Raw genomic sequence first — 25,345 nt, 5'->3', positions numbered from 1 at the left:
TGTAATTTTCATGAAAACTATTCAAATGGATTTATTGCGTTTTGGAAAAGAGCTCTTCATATGTAGAAACCTTTACATTTTTACATTTACAAATCATAAATGCGTTAAGATGCTCATTCTAACTCCTAACTGAAACAGATTCATCAGGTGTTTTTATAACAGCACAGACACTGCTTCACAACATTGTCTCATGACGTTATCAAAAACCTTGAAAGTGAAACTGGAAACATATCTACTTGTGAAGACAATACAGTAGCATCCAACGTAAGGTTAAGACATATTAAGCAAAGTAATATAGAATAGAATAAATGGGGAGAAATAAATTAGTATAATCTATGACTTAACTAATACACTATATAAAAATACTAAAGGATAATAAGGATGAGGAAGTAAGAAATTAAATACGACACAAAGTCATTAGAAAATTCAGAGCCACACACAGAAAGGTGAGAGGTAAGAAATTCAGTCAAAATCTATCATTTTCAAAGAATGACTATAATTCCAAAATGAAAATATTTTAATGCTGAATTAAAACTGATATCGCTAAAGGATTTACAGAGAACTACAATATTGAATTGAATACATGCAGAATAAATGAGTATCAGATATCAGGTGAATATCTATTAAAACAATCACAGGCTACACAAAGTCAAACAACCTTCATCAGTTTTCTTCAACAGATGTTCTGTCTATTGTGTCTACTTGTGAAACACATGCCATCAGGTTACATCATAATGACAGAAACAGTTATATAAATGGTATAATCAATATCATGTGTTAGAAAAAGACGAGATATATTTTCACAGATTACATGTATTCATTTTGCAGATGGTATTATCCAAAGCAAACTACAAGTGAGAGAGCATTTAACATCTTGTATAAGAGGTCAACAATAAGCTAGTCTACAAAGCTGTATTTACATGAAGGAACAGAGTCAAAGCTTTAAAGAAAAATGAACAACATGGCTACTTTTTGCCTGCTCACAGTTGACAGTTAGGGTCATATTCAGGTGAAGGCAGAACAGGTGGGTTTTCTGTTGTTCCTTCTAGTTTGTGATGGACAGAAATATTGGTACAATGGTGCATGTCATTATTGACCATGTGGAATATTTCTAGTGATCAGAATCTAAAGGAATTATACTAACCAACCCTTAAGAATCAAGGTAGTTGTGTAATACACTTGAGAACATGGTGTGCTTTGATTCATTGACTTACTTGCCTCTGAATTGGTTAAAGAGAGTTATGCAGACAGCGATGAATCTAAACACTATGGTGTTTCTTCATCACAGGTACTCTCCCCAGACCTTAGAAGACATGTTCCTTTGAATCCTGACTAGGGGTTAATGTAAAAGTTGTTTCTATAAAGTGCTTTTTACCTGTTTCTTCTCGTGCTGTCCACTTCACTGTCACTCTTTCTTCATTGCTCACCAAATGACTCTTTTCACTAAACACCAGTCCAGATAATCTCTCTATGTCATCAAGTTTAATATCCTCATATATTTGTCCATCGGCATTGTCCGCTATATTGCATTTTACATCCAGTGTTCCATCTTGTTTTTCCAGAATTATCACCTTGAAGAAATGAGTTGGAACAGCTTTACCTCCTTTAATCTGATATGTTATTGTATCAATGTTGGGGTCTGGAGGGCAGTAAAGTGGACCAGTGTACACATAAACATTATTATAATCTTCGGTGTATGCTCGACACTTATTTTCCAACTTATGCCATGCGCTCTTGTTTAAGTTTTGGTTCTGAGGTGCTATGTTGCTGATAAAGGATGTATCATCCATCGCTTTCTGGCTCCAATTGTGGTTGAAAGCAGCAGCCATATGACCTTTAACGTAAGGGTCCTCATAACTTACATTGTGAGGTGTTGTAAAATGTTCATGAATCATGAAGTCCTGAAAAAAGTTGTTTGAGCGTATAGGCTTCTCTATGGGATCTTTTGGTTCTAAAGATTGTTTGTTTAGTATTTCAAACACCCATGCAGGATTCTTTGTTCGATTGTCATATTGCACAACATAAGATGTTTTCTTCATGGTTTGAGTAAGCGAGGGAACTCCGTCGATCAGTTTATAGCTTTTTTTCTCTGCTTTTTGGGAAATGATTCCTTGTGATACATCCAACAATGAAAGTGGTATCCGTATATAGACTGTTTGAGGGTCCGCATAGCTTCCAAATTTTCTAGAGGTGTTTGAAGTTCTATTTCCACACATTTTTTTAATTCCAGTTTCGGGTTTTTTCACTGCACGTTTCAAATTCGATGTGCATTCCTTTTTTGCTGTACCTGCGTTTGCCTCCTCATTTGTGTTTGGTGAATTTTCACAAGTGAAGTTTTGACTTTCTGTCGCTGCATTTGACATTTGACTCTTTGTCGGCTCATCCATGGTACTGTCATCATTTTTCAGGAAATCATGATAAGACCTTTTCTCTGTGTTATTTTGAGTTATTACATGTCTTGCTTGCAAGATCCTTTCTGTCCCTGCGTTTGGCCCCACATTTATGTCTTCTATTTTTTCACAAGAACAATTGGTTTTATTTAGAGTTATGTCAGATATTGCGTGACAGATTATCGCAAGAGACCAGGTTTTTCTTCTTCTTGAGTATTTATACATCCGTTGTGTTTTCCCCCATGCTTTTTTAACATCATCCTCATTCCAATCGTTTTCGTTATTGTTTTTGTTTTTTGTTTTGTTTTTGTTTTTGTCAATGTTATATTTCTTTTCTATCTCACTTTCAGCATCCTGTAAGCCTTTTAAACCTTTAAAATATTTGAACAAATCCTTCACTACATCATCGAAAGACACGTCTGGTGGCGCTTTTCCTCCTTTTTTCCTAGTGTCTAGAGCAGAGTTTTTCTTTTTAGACATCTTGACCTGGAGATCCTATAATTTAAGAACAATGCCGAAGATTGGTCAGCACATAGGTTAAACAAGGAAGTCCACTGTATTATTATTGTTACCTCATCAAGGTACTAGTCTCATTACTCGCTAGTCCTGGTTATACTAAACACAACACAAAACCACATAAAACGATGTTTTATACTCACCTTAACACAAATGCAGGACAAGATGTGCAGATCTGATGTAATGTCAGTTCTTTTCCACCCTGTGTACAACAACACAGACACATGTTACTGCCTGTGGTCACAACGCTCAAACAAAGCCGTAAAACTAGACAGTTTGTTAATGTTATAATAAAAGAATAACTTTTACTTTTAGAATTAACTAGAAAAACAAACGTTACTACGCATGCACACTTTTGTGACTACAAGGTAACTTCCGCCACACATTCACATACAAGAGAGTGCCTGTAGATTTTTTTCTGATAACAATCAAAAGAAACCAAGAAGAACCTTTACTTGACTAAACTTGTCTCTACAATATTTTAAATTTAGACTGCGATACCAAGCTCAACCGCTAGATGTACCATATGGTTTTGGTTTAAATCCAACCGAACTGCAAGAAACAAATTGTTTATTTAATAAAATTAACATGCAACAATTATCAACATATCGTTTATTTAATTATATTACTATACAATAAGATAATAATATAAATGAATGAACATAATTTAATTTAAATTAAATGTAAATAGTTATATTATTAGACACTAACCAAACACAAACTGGAAGTAAACTGGGGGTAAGACGCGTGTGCGTCTCATGACGCTGTCTATTAATATTGTAGGATGTAATTGTTCCGTGTTTTCACACACACACAAAAATAAATTTAATAAACTTGTGACTTCATTCCAATCCAGAGGACCAACAGCATTTAAGGTTTCCTTTATCTGACACTGCAAACAGCAGAGGATTTGAACTAGTTGTGATGTGTCATGCTTTTGATCCCAAGGACTGATTATGAGATTATTACTCTGTAAAATAAAGAGCTGTTGTGACAGAACTGAAATAAATTCAGAATACATTATTATGACGTCTTTTGGGATATACTATATGAAGCAACATTGCCTCGGTTAGTCTTGAGCACTTAAATTCACGTTCTTATATCACATTGTATATTAGAGCCACTATGTAGCGGTGGTGCAGTTGCTTGAGCTCGTCATCACTGCTTGCTACGTTTTTAATTGATTGTTTGTTTGCAATTGTTATGCTTTTGTTACTCTAGATTGTAGATATTGTGTATATATATATTTATTTACAAACAAGACCACATTAAGATTTTATGCTTTCACTTATGTCATGGTGATTTCTTTATCAAAATGTTAAACAAGATATGGAGCTTTGATTACTTCAGCTCTGTCCTTACTTGCACGCAGCCAAACCCCCCCCCCCCACCCACACATAAAGTATACACACACAAGTCAGGAATAGTTTTCTGCGTGTTTGTTCTGACAGACTGATTTTCTCGCCCTAAAATCAACCAATGTTGCTTAATACATATATATATATATGTACAAACATATACAAACATAAACCAACCTAGTACAGTTCAACTTGTGTCTGTGATTTGTTCATGTGTGTTTGTGTTCGGTGAGTGTGTGCCTGTATTTTTTTAATAAAAAATAGAATATTAAATATATAAATTACTCACCTTGTCTGTTCTGTTCAGTTATGTATATTTAAGCTAAATGTTGTATAATTTTTTCACCAGCCAACAAAAACTTAAGTCTAATCTGGAGGAAAATACTCTGAGTTGACAGTTCTGAAGCTTGATGTCGTCTGAGAGTTCCTCTTCCCTCTTACTGTTTTTCTCAGCAATGAGTTGAGCTCCACCCAACTCTCTCTTGGACATTATGTTTTCACATTCACACCCTCCTACACTTTTTTGTGCTTTTATCATCTTTTTTCTTCTTTAGATGTTCTATAATGCTCATGAATTATGGAGTTCTCAATATATGTACCACTGAGTTTAGTCTTCTCAAGGTCTTTTCATTCTGAACAAGTTTTATTGTTTAGTATTTCAAACACCCATGCAGCATTCTTGATTCGATTGTCATATTGCACAACATAAGATGTTTTCTTCATGGTTTGAGTAAGCGAGGGAACTCCGTCGGTCAGTTTATACCCTTTTTTTTCTGCATTTTGGCAAATAGTATTGTCTAATACATCCGTAAATGAAAGTGGTATCTGTATATAGACTGTTTGAGAGTCAGCATAGCTTCCAGATTTTCTAGAGTTGTTTGTAGTTCTTTTTCCACACATTCCTTTATTTTCATTTGCGCTTTCTTTATTTTCACAAGTTGAGTGTTGACTTTCTGTCCCTGCATTTGTGTTTGGTGTTTTTTTCATGTGTGTTTGAATATAATATTAAATATATAAAGTAATAACCTTGTCTGTTCAGTTTTATGTATATTTAAGCTAAATGTTGTGTAATATTTTTACCAGTTCTGAAGCTTGATGTCGTCTGAGAGTTCCTCTGCCCTCTTCCTGTTATTCTCAGCAATGAGTTGAGCTCCACCCAACTCTCTCTTGGACATTATGTTATCACATTCACAACCCCTACACTCCTACACCCGATCAAGTAAAAATGAGTGTGTCTTGTATTTCCTTCTCAAAAGCACATAAATCAGCATCCTCCTTCATATCTCCTTCCCAACTCAGTCCGGTCAACCACATCTCTCACAACATTCAAAAAACTACTTAAAACTAATCACTTCTGTAAATACTTGACAGACAAATGACAAAAAAATCACTGACGTTCTCTCACTTTCTCTTAACATGTGTTGTCCTGGCTTTTGTGGAAACTAGTAACTTGGTAATATATCTTCTTGAATTGTTGCCCCTGTATGACATATCATTGCCACTAAACTTATTGTAAGTCGCTTTGGATAAAAACATCCTCTAAATGGCAAAAATCAGGAGGATATTATGTAAAGATCATGTTCTATGAAGATTTTTTGCAAATTTCCTACCCCAAAATATATCAAAACTTTAATTTTTCTGAGTGGATGGTCTACTACAGCACCTCTGGTTAACAACTAATGCACCCTCAGATTCCAGATTATTCCAGAACTGTTGTATATCAGCCAGATATTATCCTATCCTAACAAACCATACATCAATATAAAGCTTGTTTACTCAGATTCAGATGATATAAAATCTAAATTTCGAAAAATTGACCCAATACGACTAACATTTTTGAGCATGGACGACAAAACCAATGTAGATGTTCTTTGGTTCGACAGATTTGCAGTTTGCAGTTTTAGACCTTTACATGAATAGAGAGGCTTCATTGTCTTGCAACCTTTAGTTTTTTTTCTATTTGAGTATATGCCAGAGCAAAGATTGTTTCAAACTGGATCATTTTACATCATTTTCTTATTTGTTCACGGCAGACTTTTGTGTCTGTGTGTGTTAATGTTGTTTTTCATTACTGTTCGCACATTTAGAGTTACTTGGTTGACATGTTTCCTGTAATCTTCACATAAGGTCCTTTCCCCTCTTCCTGTTATTCTCAGCAATGAGTTGAGGTCCACCCAACTCTCTCTTGGACATTATGTCATCACATTCACAACCTCTACACTCCTACACCCGATCAAGTAAAAATGTGTGTGTCTTGTATTTCCTTCTCAAAAGCACATAAATCAGCATCCTCCTTCATATCTCCTTCCCAACTCAGTCCGGTCAACCACATCTCTCACAACATTCAAAAAACTACTTAAAACTAATCACTTCTGTAAATACTTGATAGGCAAATGACAAAAAATCACTAACATTCTTTCACTTTCTCTTAACATGTGTTGTCCTGGCTTTTGTGGAAACTAGTAACTTGGTAATATCACTTCTTGTAATATTGCCCCTGTATGACATATTATTGCCCTTAATCGTATTGTAAGTTGCTTTGGATAACAAATACCTCTAAATGACTGAATGAATTTCACCAAAGCCATTCTTAAGTAGCACAGGAACATTTTTAGCAAAAGCCCAAAATACATTGTACGGCATTATCGTTTTTTCTTTAATGGCAAAAATCATGAGGATATTATGTAAAGATCATGTTGTATGAAGATTTTTTGCAAATTTCCTACCCTAAATATATCAAAGCTTTATTTTTGTGTGTGGATGGTCTGCTACAGCATCTCTGGTTAACAACTAATGCACCCTCAGATTCCAGATTATTCCAGAACTGTTGTATATCAGGCAGATATTATCCTATCCTAACAAACCATACATCAATAAACGCTTGTTTACTTAGTTTCAGATGATGTAAAATCTAAATTTCGAAAAATTGACCCAATAAGACTAATATTTTTTAGCATGGACGACAAAACCAATGTAGATGTTCTTTGGTTCGACAGATTTGCAGTTCGCAGTTTTAGACCTTTACATGAATAGAGAGGCTTCATTGTCTTGCAACCTTAACATTTTTTTCTATTTGAGTACATGCCAGAGCAAAGATTGTTTCAAACTGGATCATTTTACATTATTTTCTTATTTGTTCACGGCAGACTTTTGTGTCTGTGTGTGTTAATGTCTGTGCATGTGTGTTAGTGTGTGGTTGTTTTTAATTACTGTTCATACATTTAGAGTTACTTGGTTGACATGTTTCCTGTAATCTTAACATAGAGGTCCTTTCCCCTCTTCCTGTTATTCTCAGCAATGAGTTGAGCTCCACCCAACTCTCTCTTGGACATTATGTCATCACATTCACAACCCCTACACTCCTACACCCGATCAAGTAAAAATGAGTGTGTCTTGTATTTCCTTCTCAAAAGCACATAAATCAGCATCCTCCTTCATATCTCCTTCCCAACTCAGTCCGGGCAACCACATCTCTCACAACATTCAAAAAACTACTTAAAACTAATCACTTCTGTAAATACTTGACAGACAAATGACAAGAAAATCACTGACGTTCTCTCACTTTCTCTTAACATGTGTTGTCCTGGCTTTTGTGGAAACTAGTAACTTGGTAATATATCTTCTTGAATTGTTGCCCCTGTATGACATATCATTGCCACTAAACTTATTGTAAGTCGCTTTGCATAAAAACATCCTCTAAATGGCAAAAATCATGAGGATGTTATGTAAAGATCGTGTTCTATGAAGATGTTTTGCAAATTTCCTACCCTAAATATATCAAAACTTTATTTTTGTGAGTTGATGGTCAGCTACAGCGCCTCTGGTTAACAACTAATGCACCCTCAGATTCCAGATAATTCCAGAACAGTTGTATCTCAGCCAGATATTGTCCTTTGCTTACAAACCATACATACTTATTTGTTCACGGCAGACTTGTGTCTGTGTGTGTTAATGTCTGTTTGTGTGTGTTAGTGTGTGGTTCATAAATTTAGAGTTACTTGGTTGACATGTTTCCTGTAATCTTAATAAACATTTTATTCCACAACCACTCATTAGAGTGTGACCACACCCCCAGTAAAACTCCAACATGTCATCCCAGTCCCATTTGACTGGGATTTTCCTGTCTGTTGAATATGTTTCACACTGTTGCTCCTCTACATTTGTGTTTGTGATCACTGCCTCTTGTGGCTTATTACTTCAACTTACACTGACTTTAAACTTGACTCATTCGGTCAGAGGCAGGAATGTTTTGTTATATAATGGAAGCTCTAAAATATATTTCGCTATATTTTAGCAGTGAAATCCTACACAGACTGTATTATTCTGTTGAACGTTTCGGTCATTCTTGAATCAGTGCTTACTTTTCTAGAAAAAAATAATATTTTCCCTTAACACACTACATGTGGAAATTTGTTAAAAAAGAGGGTTTTTATTACAACTCTAGTTTTCCGCTGTACGATTTTGTAAAGTTGCTCTTTCTACTCTATATGAGCATGAAAATAAACTCTGAAAGTAATTTCACAAATTTGCCTGAAGTCAGATAATCAAGACATTTGGGTGTGTTCTTCAAGAAAATAAAATGTTTAATTCATTGTAACATACATTATTTTATTTGTCCGAAAAATAAGTTACTCACTAAGAAAACCCCTTGCAAACAAGTATCATCTGACCCAATGTCACATACTTTGCATATTGCATAGTGTGATGTCAAAGTTTGATGTTTTTGTCCAAATACTGGTTATGATAGCATACCAGCGTAGCGTAAATTAATAAATTGACTGTCGACAGTGTTGCACAAATATTATGGATGCAAATTTGAACAAAATTGGAGTTTGTAATGTTTATGAAAATGTATTTCTGAACTCGTGTTGAGTATAGGCCCAAAATGTTTCAAGTTATGTGCACTGAGTTACCCAGTAAAGGATTGATGTAATGGCTAGCCGTGCATTATCCTGCTTATACCATGGTTACTTTCCAAATTAAAGATTTTATCGATGTTTACAGTTTGATTTTAGATCAAACATGTGAATATAACAGTTCATTTCAAATGTAATCAAACAGATTGGAGCTATCCGTGTGTTAAAGTGTTTTAATGCACACCTTCCAGCCAATCAGAATTGAGCATTCAAACAGACCATGGAATAAGTCATGTTATTTTACACTGGTATATATTACTGCACAAATATATTACACATTTACTGCAGATAGAGTGTACCATATTAAGTAAATCCGTATTGCAAACTGATATGCTATAACATGTGAAGAGCCCCAAAATTATCATTATATTGTCATTATTTACTAACCTGGTTTCAAACCGGTCGAATTTCATTGTTTTCTGAACACACAGATTTAAATATGTAAATAAATTTGTTTTGAACATTACTTTATGTTGTGTGATTTGTGTCGGCCAGCTGGGAAGTTTAAATTGTAAATATTTTATTTTCAATAATTGTTTTGATGAGAACTCCTCAACATCATTTCCATTCCATTTTTGTTTCAGCTTGCAAAACAAACAAGTGACCAAGTTCCTTTCAGGTTAATTTTCTGTCATTTTTCTAGTGGTTTTGAGATGTTCTCTGGCTTTAGCTGGTAATGACAGGTATTTATCAGGCAATATAGTTGCTGAATTCTGCCTTTGGCCTCTCCAGTAAAGCAGGACTAATTCTGACATTGTGTAATGTACATCAATTACCTGACAAACTCACTGTGGTCTGCTGTGGTTTGTGAAGTGACACACTGATGAAGATGTTGAAGGATAGCACAGCAAAAGGCCTTAATGTCTCATTCATTTAGTTGATATATAAAGAATTGACAGTTTCTGACAATCCAACATAGTCTTTATTTCAGTTAAGTTTCATGCATGGACAATGCATAGAAAAAAAAAATATTTTTCTTATATATAAATAAATCATTTAATGAAATAAACCACACTAAGATATTAAATGTGTGGTACACATATGAAGAATGATATAGAGAGACAATGATTTTATTAAAACCAGAAGCGTGTTCTTTCAGAACAGATGAAGCAGCCTAAAGGCAACATGTTGCAAAGTCCCGTTAGTTCAGTCATGTGTTCTTCAAAGGCTCTAAAATCATCTTTTGATGACGGTCAGAAAAAGATTCTGGGCCAGTCTGTTCATGACCACCATAAAAATTAGTTATATTCAGTCACATTTGAAATGAGTCTACAGTATGCTCCATTTATACAGTCATTTTTATCCACTCGATGCAAACTCAATTTTTGTGTTTGTGTCACAAATAGAACCACTTATATATCAAATACTGTACGTTCATGTTCTACAGTCCTTGATCACATACAAAACAAATGATACTTTTGTCTGGTAAAGATTAATAACAAAAATGTAGACCTGAAACCATTTTAAAAGATCATTATTTTCAGTTTTTATAAATGTACTATGTGTTTATTATGAGATGAGGGAAAGAACCCAATTGCAGGCCGCAGTTTCAGAGGGGGTTAATAAAAGGATTTATTTAACATAAAACAAAAACCCACTCGGAGGTAAAACAAGTGAACAAGATAAGATAAATAATCCTTGACATAAACTATAACTATCATTACACAATTTACAAAGACTGATTTGAATTTCCACAAAGCATGAAATGACACAACCTGCTATGTATCTCATTCCAGTTTAATGAGTCTGTTAAATCTAATGAGTGTTTGTGTTGTCATCATCCAGCAGTGACGCTGAGCTTTAAATCCCAGTTGCTCCTAACGCAGCATCTCTGTGATGTGTGCCGATTCGCCTCACAGGCGAAGATTTCACTTTACACTCCTCACCCGATCTTGAGATGGAGTTGCAGATACGGCCACCATCCTTTACAGCCAATCGCATTGTTGCGGTTCTAACACTCGGAAATGTTGATTCAGGCTCAGCCCAAACTCGCCAAATTCTCATTGTGTCAATAATCTGAATAGCCCAACTGTTAGTATTCTGTCTAAATAGGAAATGCATTATTTATATATCATACTTTCCTGTGGTTAGAGCATGGTGTTAGCAATGACAAGGTGATGGGTTTGATGCTAGGGGATTGCACATAGTCAGAAACAAATGTATAATACAATGCAATGCAAGTCGCTTTGGATAAAAGCGTCTGCCAACATGCATAATAATATATAGTAAATATACAAGGAATGGTCAGCTTTTAACAGTTTGAAGATACAAAGTCAGGCTACATAATTCTAATTCTTTAGTAGATAAATAATTGATGCATTCTTGTCGTTATTGTTAAAGTATTTTATAAAGTATAAAGTAAACTGTAAAGCACATATATAATAAAATATACCTTTGAATTTGGTTATAAATGTTGTTCAAACCTTTGTATAATCTAAAACTGAAACATCAACTTCTTCTGGATCGGCCTTGTTAATGTCTTCCGAAGTGGTCTATATCAAAGGCAACTGTAAATTTATCTTCCTGAAAAGTTCTGTTCTGTTTATTTGCGTATCACTTCCTGCCTGACGCCCCGTTCACACCACCAGTGACTGGCAGCGGTAGACCAATGCGATTTATTTCAAAAGAAGGTTGCCTACTTCTGGCGACATGCACAACAGTGACCATTGGCGACAGGAGGTGGCCGTTTTTGTAATTATATAAATATGATTTTATATCAGGGTTAAATAGGAACATTTAGACAGTTTTACGGTTTCTTCATCTTCTTACTTATTCTGAATACATACAGTGAGGAAAATAAGTATTTGAACACCCTGCTATTTTGCATGTCCTCCCACTTAGAAATCATGGAGGGGTCTGAAATTGTCATCGTAGGTGCATGTCCACTGTGAGAGACATAATCTAAAAAAAATCCAGAAATCACAATGTATGATTTTTTAACTATTTATTTGTATGATACAGCTGCAAATACGTATTTGAACACCTGTCTATCAGCTCAAAGACCTGTTAGTCTGCCTTTAAAATGTCCACCTCCACTCCATTTATTATCCTAAATCAGATGCATCGGTTTGAGGTCGTTAGCTGCATAAAGACACCTGTCCACCCCATACAATCAGTAAGAATCCAACTACTAACATGGCCAAGACCAAAGAGCTGTCCAAAGACACTAGAGAAAAAATTATACACCTCCAAAAGGCTGGAAAGGGCTACGGGGAAATTGCCAAGCAGCTTGGTGGAAAAAGGTCCACTGTTGGAGCAATCATTAGAAAATGGAAGAAGCTTAACATGACTGTCAATCTCCCTCGGACTCGGGCTCCATGCAAGATCTCACCTTGTGGGGTCTCAATGATCCTAAGAAAGGTGAGAAATCAGCCCAGAACTACACGGGAGGAGCTGGTCAATGACCTGAAAAGAGCTGGGACCACCGTTTCCAAGGTTACTGTTGGTAATACACTAAGACATCATGGTTTGAAATCATGCATGGCACGGAAGGTTCCCCTGCTTAAACCAGCACATGTCCAGGCCCGTCTTAAGTTTGCCAATGAGCATTTGGATGATCCAGAGGAGTCATGGGAGAAAGTCATGTGGTCAGATGAGACCAAAATAGAACTTTTTGGTCATAATTCCACTAAACGTGTTTGGAGGAAGAAGAATGATGAGTACCATCCCAAGAACACCATCCCTACTGTGAAGCATGGGGGTGGTAGCATCATGCTTTTGGGGTGTTTTTCTGCACATGGGACAGGGCGACTGCACTGTATTAAGGATAGGATGACCGGGGCCATGTATTGCGAGATTTTGGGGAACAACCTCCTTCCCTCAGTTAGAGCATTGAAGATGGGTCGAGACTGGGTCTCCAACATGACAATGACCCGAGGCACACAGCCAGGATAACCAAGGAGTGGCTCTGTAAGAAGCATATCAAGGTTCTGGCGTGGCCTAGCCAGTCTCAAGACCTAAACCCAATAGAGAATCTTTGGAGTAAGCTCAAACTCCGTGTTTCTCAGCCACAGGCTAGAAACCTGACTGATCTAGAGAAGATCTGTGTGGAGGAGTGGGCCAAAATCCCTCCTGCAGTGTGTGCAAACCTGGTGAAAAACTACAGGAAACGTTTGACCTCTGTAATTGCAAACAAAGGCTACTGTACCAAATATTAACATTGATTTTCTCAGGTGATCAAATACTTATTTGCAGCTGTATCATACAAATAAATTGTTAAAAAATCATACTTTGTGATTTCGTGATTTTTTTAGATTATGTCTCTCACAGTGGACATGAACCTACGATGACAATTTCAGACCCCTCCATGATTTCTAAGTGGGAGAACATGCAAAATGGCAGGGTGTTCAAATACTTATTTTCCTCACTGTATATACGAATGGTATTGTCATGGTTCCACTATCATGTCATGTTTTATTCCTGTCTCAAGTGGAGCCATGGCATTGCCTGATGGTTTTATGTGGGAAAGACATGGTTCTTTCTCATGTCTCGTCATTGTTCCCTACATCTCGTTCCTCGTCAGCCTCTTCTTTGTTTTAATTCCCAGCACCTGTTTCTCGTTAATGATCCTGTGTTTGTTCTCTTTAAAACACCCTCGTGTTCTTTGTCCTGTGCTCGTGCATTGTACATGTTCATGTAGCTGTGCTTGTTCCTGTCGCTGTACTCATTCCTGTAACTGCATCTGTTTGAGATCGTTCATTGTGCTTGTTCGTGTAGCTGTTCCTGTTTCCAGCATCCATTGCAGTTGATCTTTTTATCTGAATTAGTTTTGTAGGTCCAAAAAAGTACCGGGTCTCGGTACCCATCCCTACCTCCATAACCATAAATTAACCAGTAAAAACCATTGAAATATCCTAGTGCCCATTTGCCAAATAACATTAATATAGAGTAAGTTTAGACTGACTTACTTCCCTTCACCATCATATGGGTCATTCCACGAAACCGGTACGATTTGGACTGGCACATTTTTTGTTTTTTATCAAAATGTATTACATTTCTGAACACCCCACAACATTAATGACATATTTAACTTCTGGAAAATCATATTTTCCCACCTCAGACATCAATCTCTATTATTATTGATTATTATTTTAAGAAAAGGACATCAGAGATTCCGACTAGAGATAGTCGGGATCACCTCTACGCACAGCTTGGGCTCTGGAACCACACTCCTCGAGGTAGGATGGACTCTTCACCACTCTGGAGTTGCCCATGGTGAGAGGCGGCGGGCTGGTATGGGTTTGCTTATAGACCCCCAGCTCAGCCGTCATGTGTTGGAGTTTACCCCGGTGAACGAGAGGGTCGCTTCCCTTCGCCTTCGGGTCAGGGATAGGTCTCTCACTGTCTTGTGCGCCTATGGCCAAACGGCAGTGTAGAGTACCCGGCCTTCTTGGAGACTCTGGGAGGGCTGCTGGAAAGCGCTCTGACTGGGGACTCCGTCGTTCTGCTGGGGGACTTCAACGCCCACGTGGGCAATGACAGTGACACCTAGAGGGGCATGATTGGGAGGAACGGCCCCCCGGATCTGAACCCGAGTGGTGTTCTGTTATTGGACTTGGCCATAACGAACACCATGTTCAAGCATAAGGGTGTCCATCAGTGCACATGGCACCAGGACACCCCTGGCCGGAGGTCGGTGATCGACTTTGTGGTTGTTTCATCTGACCTCCGGTCGTATGTCTTGGACAGTCGGGTGAAGAGAGGGGCGGAGCTGTCAACTGATCACCACCTGTACTCAGTTGAGTACCAATACTTCGAGGATCTCCTCAATCCCGCCATCACGTCTTCCATTGAGGAAGCAGAGGCTGAGGGCTCGGAGACGGACTCGTCCATCACCCGGGCTGAAGTCACCGAGGTAGTCAAGAAACTCCTCCGTGGCAGGGCTCCGGGGGTGGACGAGATCCGCCCTGAGTACCTCCAGTCTCTGGACGTTGTGGGGCTGTCTTGGCTGACACGCCTCTGCATGTCCGCGTGGCGGTCTGGAACAGTGCCCTTGGACTGGCAGACCGGGGTGGTGGTCCCTCTTTTTAAGAAGGGGGACCGGAGGGTGTGCTCCAACTATGCATTACTCTGCAGTAATGCGGTCGCTGTACCGGTCTGTCGTGATGAAGAAGGAGCTGAGCCGCAAGGAGGAAGCTCTCGATTTACCAGTCAATCTACGTTCCTATTCTCACCCATGGTCATGAGCTGTGGGTCATGACCGAAAGGACAAGATCCCGGATACAGGCGGCCGAAATGAGCTTTCTCCGCAGGGTGGCTGGGCGATCCCTTAGAGATAGGGATAAGCTCGGTCACTCGGGAGGAGCTCAGAGTAGATCGAGAGGGGCAAGCTGAGGTGGCTCGGCATCTTTTTCGGATGCCCCCTGGACGCCTTCACGGGAAGGTGTTCCGGGCATGTCCCACCAGGAGGAGACCCCAGGGAAGACCTAGGACATGCTGGAGGGACTATGTCTCCCGGCTGGCCTGGGAACGCCTCGGTGTCCCCCCGGAAGAGCTGGAGGAAGTGTCTAGGGAGAGGGAAGTCTGGGCATCCCTGCTTAGACTGCTGCCCCCGCGACCTGGCCCCGGATAAGCGGAAGAAGATGGATGGAAGGAAATTGATTTATGTACTGTATGTAAGAAAGTATAATGCATTATACATGACTGTTAGAATATTGTTTGATTTAATTTATGTGATAAAGTGCATATATATAAGGGAAACATCTTTATTTGCTGAATGTATGTACAGATACATAACATATACAAGCTCTGTGTAAAGTGTATAATGTATTTACTTTCCATGATCTAGAAGCTTTAATGTATGATGTTAATATGGTGTTCATAATATTGTCTGTGACATTCTCTGTCTAAGGTCAGGTTTTTGGTGTTTATCTTTTTTTCATTTATAAAAACAGGACGTTTGAATAACAGGACGTTTGAATGTTTTGCGAGATAATGCAAATATGTTACCCTTCCTGGAGGTAAGCAATAATAACAGTGTAACGGGGTTCAATAAAAGGAAGGAAGGAGTCGGGAACCGGCAAACATTTAAACATTTAATCACAAAATAATAACAGCCGGCGGCCCCTCACGGACGACCGCCGGCGAAATAACATAAACATAAATACAAACACAAGTTCGGGCCCGGTCCTCTCTCTTCGCACCTTCTGTCAGCTCGTTCTTTTATGCTTCCGAACTCTACCGTCAGAAATGCGGAGCCGGTGTGCGCACAGCTGATAGCCACTATCACTCACGCCACCGGCCCCGCCCCTTTGTCTGACGGCTCTCGCCCCGCCTTCCTAGCTACAAACAGTGATCGAAAATAAAGTAAAAATGCAACCAAATGTGATTTTAGACCCATCAGCGCCCTTAATATTGACTATTAACTGTTCAGATCCATTCTTGCTCGTCGTTTGGATACTATTATGCCAGGGCTAATTCATTCAAATTCTGTTTTTCTCAGGTAAAGACAAAATCAAGTTAAAATAAGTCGCATTTTACTGAAAAAAATAATTCTTGAAGATTAGTAAAAATTATGCAAATCAGTTAAATTAAGCCTAAATATATAAGGTAGCGAAGTAAACTATATGCAAACCTACTGAATCTACTCCACAGAGTTGAGGCATTAATTTGCCCTTGTTTCGATTGAGTAGATTTTATTCTATATTTTTAAGAAAAGAGTACCTACATTTATCAGCTATGAGTCATGACACAATAAAAGAAGTTAGATAAAGTCTTCCTAATATTTTTCAATATTAGTCACTTATGAAAATTGAGTTATATTAGTTTATATAATCGACAACAGTTCATCTACTAATTATGAATGATTGAATAATTGAACAATAAATATGACTTTTTACCTAAAAATGGTCAGAAACAGGAGATCGCATCGATTGCCTTTATAGACCAAATAACAAATGTCTACAAAAGCCCTTTTTGATAATTAGTACAAGATTAATTGGATGTCCCCATTATTGTGATCATTATAATGCAAAACTCATTCATTACTTCCAGCATGCAGTGCGACTGATGTGTTTATCTGAATAACTGAATTGGTTGTAAAAATTGCAAAGGTTTGTATGATGAAGTTTGATGTCTAAGTGTGTCAGTTCTATCACAGTTTTTATATTTGTAAACAAGAACATTCAAACCACTCATGAAAGATCAGCTTCAATATTAATAAGTGTAATTTTTCATCTGTATTACAGCTTGACACAAATCACAAAAACTTTGTTTGAAAACTTTTCATTCTCCTTTATTAATACACAAGTGTTCTCATTGAATCACTACTGTAAGCACTTAAAGAGGAAATTGACTTAACTTTAACCAAGAGGCCAACTAAAGCATACACGGATAACAATAATGATGGGTTGTTGAAATTTCAACATTTTTCAACACTAATTGTGGGTGCAAAAGTGATATTAACTCAATACAATTGACATGGACAATTTGAACATAAATTTGAGCGTTGACCATAATTAAAACCTTAAGAAAATGTAAAAAAATTGCCTGTAATATTGTAGTTTTTAGGGTAAATGGTATAACAAAAAATAATAAAACATAAAATCAACATAGAGTACATTTAATGGTAGATTTAGATTTTGTATAATTCCAAAACATCTAATCAATTATATGGTATATTGAAAAGATTATTAAAAACATGTAACCTTTATTAATAGAAACACTTAATCAATTAGATGATAGATTTAAGGTTATAACATTGAAACGGACAATATCACAAATTGAAACGGCTGCATTTACGCCGCATGTACCAAGTGACCCAGTTCCGATTTTCTCCTCCAAGTTGCAACAGATCAGATATGATCCATGGCCGTATAAGCAGGAAAAAGCTAGGATTCCGATTCCGATATTTTCAGATCGGTTTCAGGCCTCAATCATATTTGGAAATAAATCTGATATGAATCGGATACGTGCAGTTGCATCTGCCATGTAAGCAGACAGATCGGATATTCACCCGTCATTGTGAGTTGTACATCATTAATTCCTTTCAAACAGAGAGATGATCCCGGAAAATTGTCATACGATTGCCGGGAAACAAGAGTTAAGCGAGTTTGTCAATTATTTGAAAAGTAAAAAAAACTATCGGTATGCTCTATTTAGCAAAATCATGAATTAATGAATGTACGTTCAAATCATCAAACTGAATCTCAAGACAAGAGAATAGCGTTGTCTGCTTAAAATAAGTTTAAAGTTTGAAATGAATCACATTTAAAATGCATCACAATATCAAAAATTATCAACACCAAATACAAATCGCTTTAATAAACTTGATCCCTCAGCAACCTTTAAAATAATTATCTATACCACGCAAAGGAGAAGCACGGGTTTCACTTCAGACACCCGCATTTTTACACAGGCTTCACTTGACCGAGCATTTACTGATTTATTCCTCAACAAAAACATTATAAACAACATGAAAATTATGATCATACACCACCCACCCTAGGTATGTATTGTCTTTTATTAAGCAGTTTTTCGTTCGGTCTGCATGATCTTGTTCATAAAATCTTAGTGATTGAAAACTTGATCAGACTCATATAATTGAAAAAGCGCAGCTGTAATATCCTGTCCCCTTTATATTGCAGTTCCAAATACTTCAAAACTCCACTGCGTTCTGTTATCATTTGCATTGGGGCTCTGTAAAAACGCACTGAAGATACCACACCTGAACAATTTGCTTTTATCTTCCTTTGACAGTTCATATTTATTTTCGTTAACCGGCTGAGTTTAACCCTTTTCTCAAACCCTTTCATTATTTTCGTTCTTATTGTCATTATTCTGCATTTACCAATAAATATATAAGTAAAAGGTATTCAAGTAAAATAAAAATAAAAACAATATATAGGCTATGCGAATGACGTTTTTACTTTTGTTTTATTTAGTACGTCTACCTCGGTTTGTTTCGCCACGTGCATGTGTAACTGCAGATATCGGATATGTTACACTTTTTAAATATTTTAGGCCTATATTTGTTATGTTTTCCATGCAAAATTTTAAACTAATTATATGTGTAACTTTTATGTTCTGTTTTTTGTGTTCTGGTTAAGAAACATGTACAAAAACCATGTAAACGGGTCGTCAAAACAACAAGCAACAAGAACTGCAGTGTAAATGCGGCCATCGAGTCAGCTTAAGCCTCGTGTCTTATGTTACACATTTAGTTAGAGTCAGCAAACATTGTCAGCAACAGGCCTCGTGCTTCATATCCCGCGCTTATGATATTATACTGTACATTGTATTAGTAGCTTCACAGGCCTCATACTTAAGAGCGGTGGCTACTCACATGGGTTCCATATACCGAGTACATTGTTCCAAAAGTTGCATATGTACAGCATGTATCATGTCAATCCAATAGGTTAAATTTGCAAAACTGCATGTGCAGGATACATCATGTGTTGAAAAATATGTAAAAGCCATGACACACATATTTTTTGAATATTCTAGGAGATGCTTGCTATAATTTAATTTAAAGTTACAACCAATAAGATCAAAATGTAAAGAGGGGAAATTTCAAGAGGATGGGCCAGACTAAAATATAATTGTAGCAGATGAGGAGGGGAAGGAGGAGAAGGATTAATGCACATAATGATATCATGTGATTTCTGATTGGTGAACAATGTGAAAAACAACTTATGATCACTGTATAAATATTTGAGTCAGATATGTATTTGTTGGATCACTTTCTTATGAACTCTGAATATTTACTTGTTCAAACAAATAAAGATCAAATTCTTGAAACCTGGAACCCTGCATCCGATATTTCTTCCTGCATTGGAAGGCCGATTTGCCTCGTCTTTTTTTTTTTACATCTTCTTTACCTTTTTGGCTTGTTAAAATAAATATTTTGACGAACACAAAATTAAAATGTAAAGAAAAAATTATAAAATTTGCGGTGAAGAATTACAGTAATCGTTTGAAGTTGGTCAAAAATTGAAGTAAATTTTTAAGTTGGTCCAAATGTTAATTTTTTTTCAGTTTAGGCAGAAAACAAACGTTATCTTGAAATAATGGTCTCAAGGTAAAGACCATCAGGAGCCTAGTTGTGGACATTAATGGATTGAAAATAAAATGCACATCAAGATTTTGCTTTACTTTACAGGCATTGCACTAAAATCATCCGTGAGGTCATTGACAGAGGGGCTAGTCTTTTCAGCAACTGTTTTTGCTGTGTTTTTTTCTTTAGCTCTTTCGTCTTTCGGCTGATCAGATGTTGAAGGTTGAGGTGGGCTGTCCGCAGGGTCTTGGTTGTTCATGTTTGTCGCTACGGTGTTCATCTGAGAAAAGTTCTCTTCAAATGATTTAAGATTCTCGTCATTACCTTGAACAAGGAAAATGCCAGTATTGTAGCAGGATATTGTGAGAACGGGACGCTTTTGGTCCAGCGTTGTATCATAACATATAATAAAACGTTCACCATGATCAATTATTACTTTAACAAAATTCTTGTATGTGTCACAGATCGCGGATTTCCATTCAATTTTCTTTGTGCTGTAGTAAAGGAGGTCAATTGTTATTTCTTTCCCTTTCTGGATAATTTCATCACGATAAAGAGTGTCTGGATTTTTTCTCATGGTGCGTTCTCTGTGTTTTTTCTTGTTACAATTCACAGGGTAATCAAACTCCATGGTTTTTCTGGTGTTCAAGACAATCGGTCAGATAACTACGTCTTAGCTGCAGCTAAAAATTTCAGTTTGTATTGATTAATATTCAGTCCATATTCGCCTTGTAGCATGTTTAAGAGAGAATCTGCAGAATGATGGTCCAATAGTCTTCCTCTTGTCAAAATGTGCTTCCTAGGATGAGAAAATAACTAATGTTTTTTTTCTGTATTATGTAGCCATAATGTGTATTTATAACATTACTAAAACATTAGGTAATGTTTGATATTTTTCCAGCCTGTTTTTAACTCTCATACTGAACAGTCTGATTTCTGTGTTGTCCCTTTAAGAAGATTCTGTACGCGGTCAACACGTGAGGTCACGCGATGATCACAATGATGTCACACCGTGAGGAATAAGTGAGCTCAATGCAAATTTATTTTATTTAGTCACCATTATTGTGATGAGTGTTTGCTTGTGATTCATTCATTTACATTTATTTATGAATCACAGTTGTTATAGCAAAGAAAAAGCTGATATGTAACCATCTGGGTAACATCATACTTCAAAACTCATTCATGACTACAATCAAAAAATCAAACGGCTGTATCTCTCTTTTATAAATGTAATCAAACTAAATACTCTTCGAACATACAAAGTATGTAATACTATTCTATAGGTACTCAAGATTAATATGAGATTGGTAGAAACTGTGTGTTTTAGAGCCGCTTTAATATGTCTACCTTAAAAGGGAGCTCCATGCACACAGACATCTACCAAGTAGAGTAATGTTCCAAAGCAAAACACCCAGAGTTAAATTAACTCTGCTGGGAGTTTATTTGTGTCCACACTTTTAGAGAGTTAAAGTAACACTAAAGCAGAGGTAAAGTTAATGAGATAATTAAGGTGATAAATTAAGTGATTACTGATCAATAATGATGAACACCTGCTGATAACAGACACAATCACTGAAGAAACCATGAACAATAAGAAGACACCATAATAGTGTTTAGTGTTTCCTTTCGTTATGCTCTTATCCTTGATTCTTTTATTTTATTTATTTTTGGTTAGCTTTAAAAGTGTGTTAATCCACATTTATTACAGCAAAACAAAGCTAAATATTATTGTCCATTTAATGATGGTATTTGATACAGTCATGACCTTCTTTAACTGAGTGTAGGTGTGTTTTATACTAATCAGACTTAATTTTACATTCGGGACTCTGAGAAACAGCACTACAGTGATATATTTTAGAATTCAATAGCATATAAAACCTACTGCTTGAATCAATTAGACATGAAGAATCAATGTTTGAATCTCAACAATTATGACCATCAACAAAAGAAAGCTTCATGCTGCAATGCGTGCTGGGTAACATCATAGTAAAAAACTCATTCATGACTCCCAGCATGCATTGCAGCTTAAATAAAAGTATAACTTTTTTCGCCATAGTTGAGATTCATAAGCTAAATCTTAAGTCTTTTTAATTTGTGAAAATGTGTAACTTTCTTAAAAGCTATTACTAGACAGCTGTGTGTCTTGGTTCTGCCATCTCTGTTCAGGCTTGTCCAGCCTTGGGGGTAGAACCATGATAGTATCACGTGTTTAGTGTGAGATAGACATGGCTGTGTTTATATATTGACATGCCATGTGCTTTCTCTTGTCTCGTCCATGGCCCCGCTCCTCTAGCTTCCCTTCAGTGTTTCATTACCCACACCTGCCTATTGTTATTTATCCTTTGTCTGTCTCCCTATGTAATGCCCTTGTATTCTCTATACCTCTTATTCTTTCTGTACCCGCTGTTTCGAGGACTTGTTTGGAGGGTTGTTCGAGTACTGTGTTCCAGTGCTCTCATCCAGTGTCTAAGACGTTGCGTCGTGTTTCCTGTCTGTGAGTTTTGTTCTCAGTCTAGTGTCAGTGTGTCTGCGTTCCTGTTTGCCTGATCTTATTTATTTACATCGTTCCTGTTTTACCCCTGTGTGCATTTTTGCTTTGTGTTTTTTGTTAATAAAATATTTTGTTATTAACTATGCAAGGTCCTTTATCATTTCTGTTTTACTCAATAAGCCTGTCATTTATAAAAACTTCACAAGGAGAAAAATATATATACAGTATTTACTCACCTCCACACAAAAGAAGAACAAGTTGCGCCGCTCTGATTTTCTGTCAGTTCTGTTTTACCCTGTGCACAACAAACAACACACACACACATACAAAGATGAACTATTTTCTGCAATTGATTAAGCAAACTGACTGTAACACCGCAAAACTCGTTGGTCATGATTCTAAAACAGTGGCAGGTGTGTCTGCAGTCGGGAGGAGCGGATTTGGATAATGCTTGTGTTTGCACTTTTTGAAAGGTAAGGTGTATTAACTTACAGTACACACAGTACGCAAATGTATGTTTGTTATGTTAGCTGTTTCCATATTTTATAAAGTATTTGCTGGGTGCACACTTCTTGCTACTGTATTGTTCTCTTTAGACTGCTCTAGTCCTTTAAACAATGTTGAGTCTCTATACTGATTCATTAGAAAAATCGTTCTTTTTCATAACATAGGGATCATTTCTAGCATAAGCTGTGATTTTCTTTCTATACCCTTCTCTTGTTATAGAGCATATGCATTGACGTCACCTTCCCACATGAATACACCAGAATACGCCCCCCTTAAGTTCCAAAACATTCAACAAAATGGCTGGTAATAAAATGGGCAGCTTCAAAAACTTACTCAGATTGAATTAAATTGAGTTGGACCAGACAGTAAGTAACTCTAACAACTTCCCAAACAACCAATGATCAGTTGACTTTGGCATATGGCCAGACATTGCTTTTTCTGACATACACATGTATATGTTCCTTAGTTTGATGCCGGAGAAGCACACTAAATGGATACTTAACCCAAAAATGAAATTTCTGTCATCATTTACTCATCTTCAAGTTGTTCCAAATATGAATAAATGTCATTGTTCTGATGAATACAGTGAAACATATTTGGAAGAATGCTTAAAACCAGACAGACGTTGCCCCCCATTGAAAAAAATGTCTTCTTTTGTGTATTCTTTTGTCTTCAACAGAACAAAGAATATTGTGGTAATTCTTCCTACTATTGTAGTCAATGGGCATTAGAACAAAGAAATGTATACAGATTTGGAACAACTTGAAGGCGAGTAATTGATGACAGAATTTTTATTTTTGGATGAAGTATCCAAAGGAAAGCTTAAAGACCCACATAAGCACAACAGATTTTCACAATTTTAGGTGTTTTTTCTGAGATTTCACGGTGAACACTAATACCACACTTTTTTTTTTTTGCCCAAAAAAAAATACGTCTTAGAAAAATAAGTCACAGTACATCTTCAGCCATGTTTCTATTCACAGATTTTATTTTTTTCGATATGATGAACATCATATGTCTAGGGTTTCGTACGTCCAAATAAGGTTCAGGAAACATCTGCAAACGATCTCATCTAGAGTTAATTTTATTACCGAATAGGCAAGGAATGTCGGCCCCCTCATATATGCCAAAAGGGCTTTCAGAAGACAGCCTGCACTCAGTGGACTCACAAAGAAAAGGCCTCGCCTATAGGTTAAATTGTGCAGGGAACTACATAATCTAACACTATCTGAATGGTAAAAGTGTTAAAATATTTTTGGTTTGTTTTGAAACTATGATGGAACAAATTGGACTTTGTCGGGCTGCCAAAGTCTTACACCATGTCTATCCCTTTAAGGAAGACAAAAAGAAGGATAAAATAAAATACATTAATAAATAAACAAAAGTAATTTCGTAAAATCATGAGTCTGTTTCGATTTTTGATCAAAAGTGGTTCTAGGCTATTTGACAAATGAATATCACAAACATGACACTTATAAATAAAAAGTACAGTTCATTAATTTATCATTTTGGCACAAATAAGTAGGAAAATTAAGTGACTCTTAATGCTCTAATATAATTTTTTTAATGTTATGTGAGAATAGAATAAGCCTCATTTAAGCTAATGCAAAGCCCTTCAAAAGTTGAATAAACAAATAAAATGTTTTAGGTCACAGCTGCACCTACGAATAACTCTTTCGCTTTCAATGATCGTTTGCTTTCACTTTGTTCTCTGACACGTCTACAACTATGACTTTGACTGCATATTTAAGAGGTTAAATGTACTGTGCACATTTTACAAATAATATAACACTTTTTGATGGAAACTAGATAAGATGATAATAACACTAGATAATATGGAAACATAGCTATAGTCTCACATACAGTTGTTTATGTGAAGTCCTGAAAAAAGTCACTCACCTTCTCGAGTGGTTACGACTGGTCCATTCTGGAACTACTGTACAAAGACAAACTTGTTTTGACATGGATTTTTTGCAAGCGGGGAGTGAGAAATAGGAAACGTGGCGTGTCACTAGAAGGTCCCTTGTTCTCGTAGGTGTGTCTTCTGTATCTTCTCTTAAAGGGGTAGCTCATTTAAAAGTGTTTATATTAAATTATGACCCAGAATATTTATGCTGATCTTTTCCATATAATGCAAGTTAATGTAATGGATGATATTTTTCTCCCTCTTTGAA

General features: G+C 36.7%; 1 protein-coding gene across 2 annotated transcripts; it reads right to left on the bottom strand.

The window, feature by feature from the left end:
- Nucleotides 1–499: 499 nt before the first annotated feature.
- On the bottom strand, nt 500–4,711 carry LOC130424324 (uncharacterized). 2 transcript variants are annotated; one of them, XM_056749890.1, is made up of 4 exons: nt 4,554–4,711; nt 3,050–3,108; nt 1,376–2,885; nt 500–1,303 (listed from the first exon to the last, which is right to left on the bottom strand). In XM_056749890.1, exons 3-4 carry the CDS (start codon nt 2,868–2,870, stop codon nt 1,260–1,262), a joined length of 1,539 nt encoding a protein of 512 aa, XP_056605868.1. In that variant the 5' UTR covers nt 2,871–2,885; nt 3,050–3,108; nt 4,554–4,711; the 3' UTR covers nt 500–1,259. The 2 variants fall into 2 exon arrangements, with proteins under 2 accessions (XP_056605868.1, XP_056605867.1); XM_056749889.1 differs by having other exon boundaries at nt 500–2,885.
- Nucleotides 4,712–25,345: the final 20,634 nt, after the last annotated feature.

The sequence above is a fragment of the Triplophysa dalaica genome, chromosome 6 (genome assembly GCF_015846415.1).
Source record: "Triplophysa dalaica isolate WHDGS20190420 chromosome 6, ASM1584641v1, whole genome shotgun sequence".
Lineage (NCBI taxonomy): Eukaryota > Metazoa > Chordata > Actinopteri > Cypriniformes > Nemacheilidae > Triplophysa > Triplophysa dalaica.
Note: the sequence above shows the minus strand (reverse complement) of the source record. Positions and strands in the feature narration are given on the sequence as shown.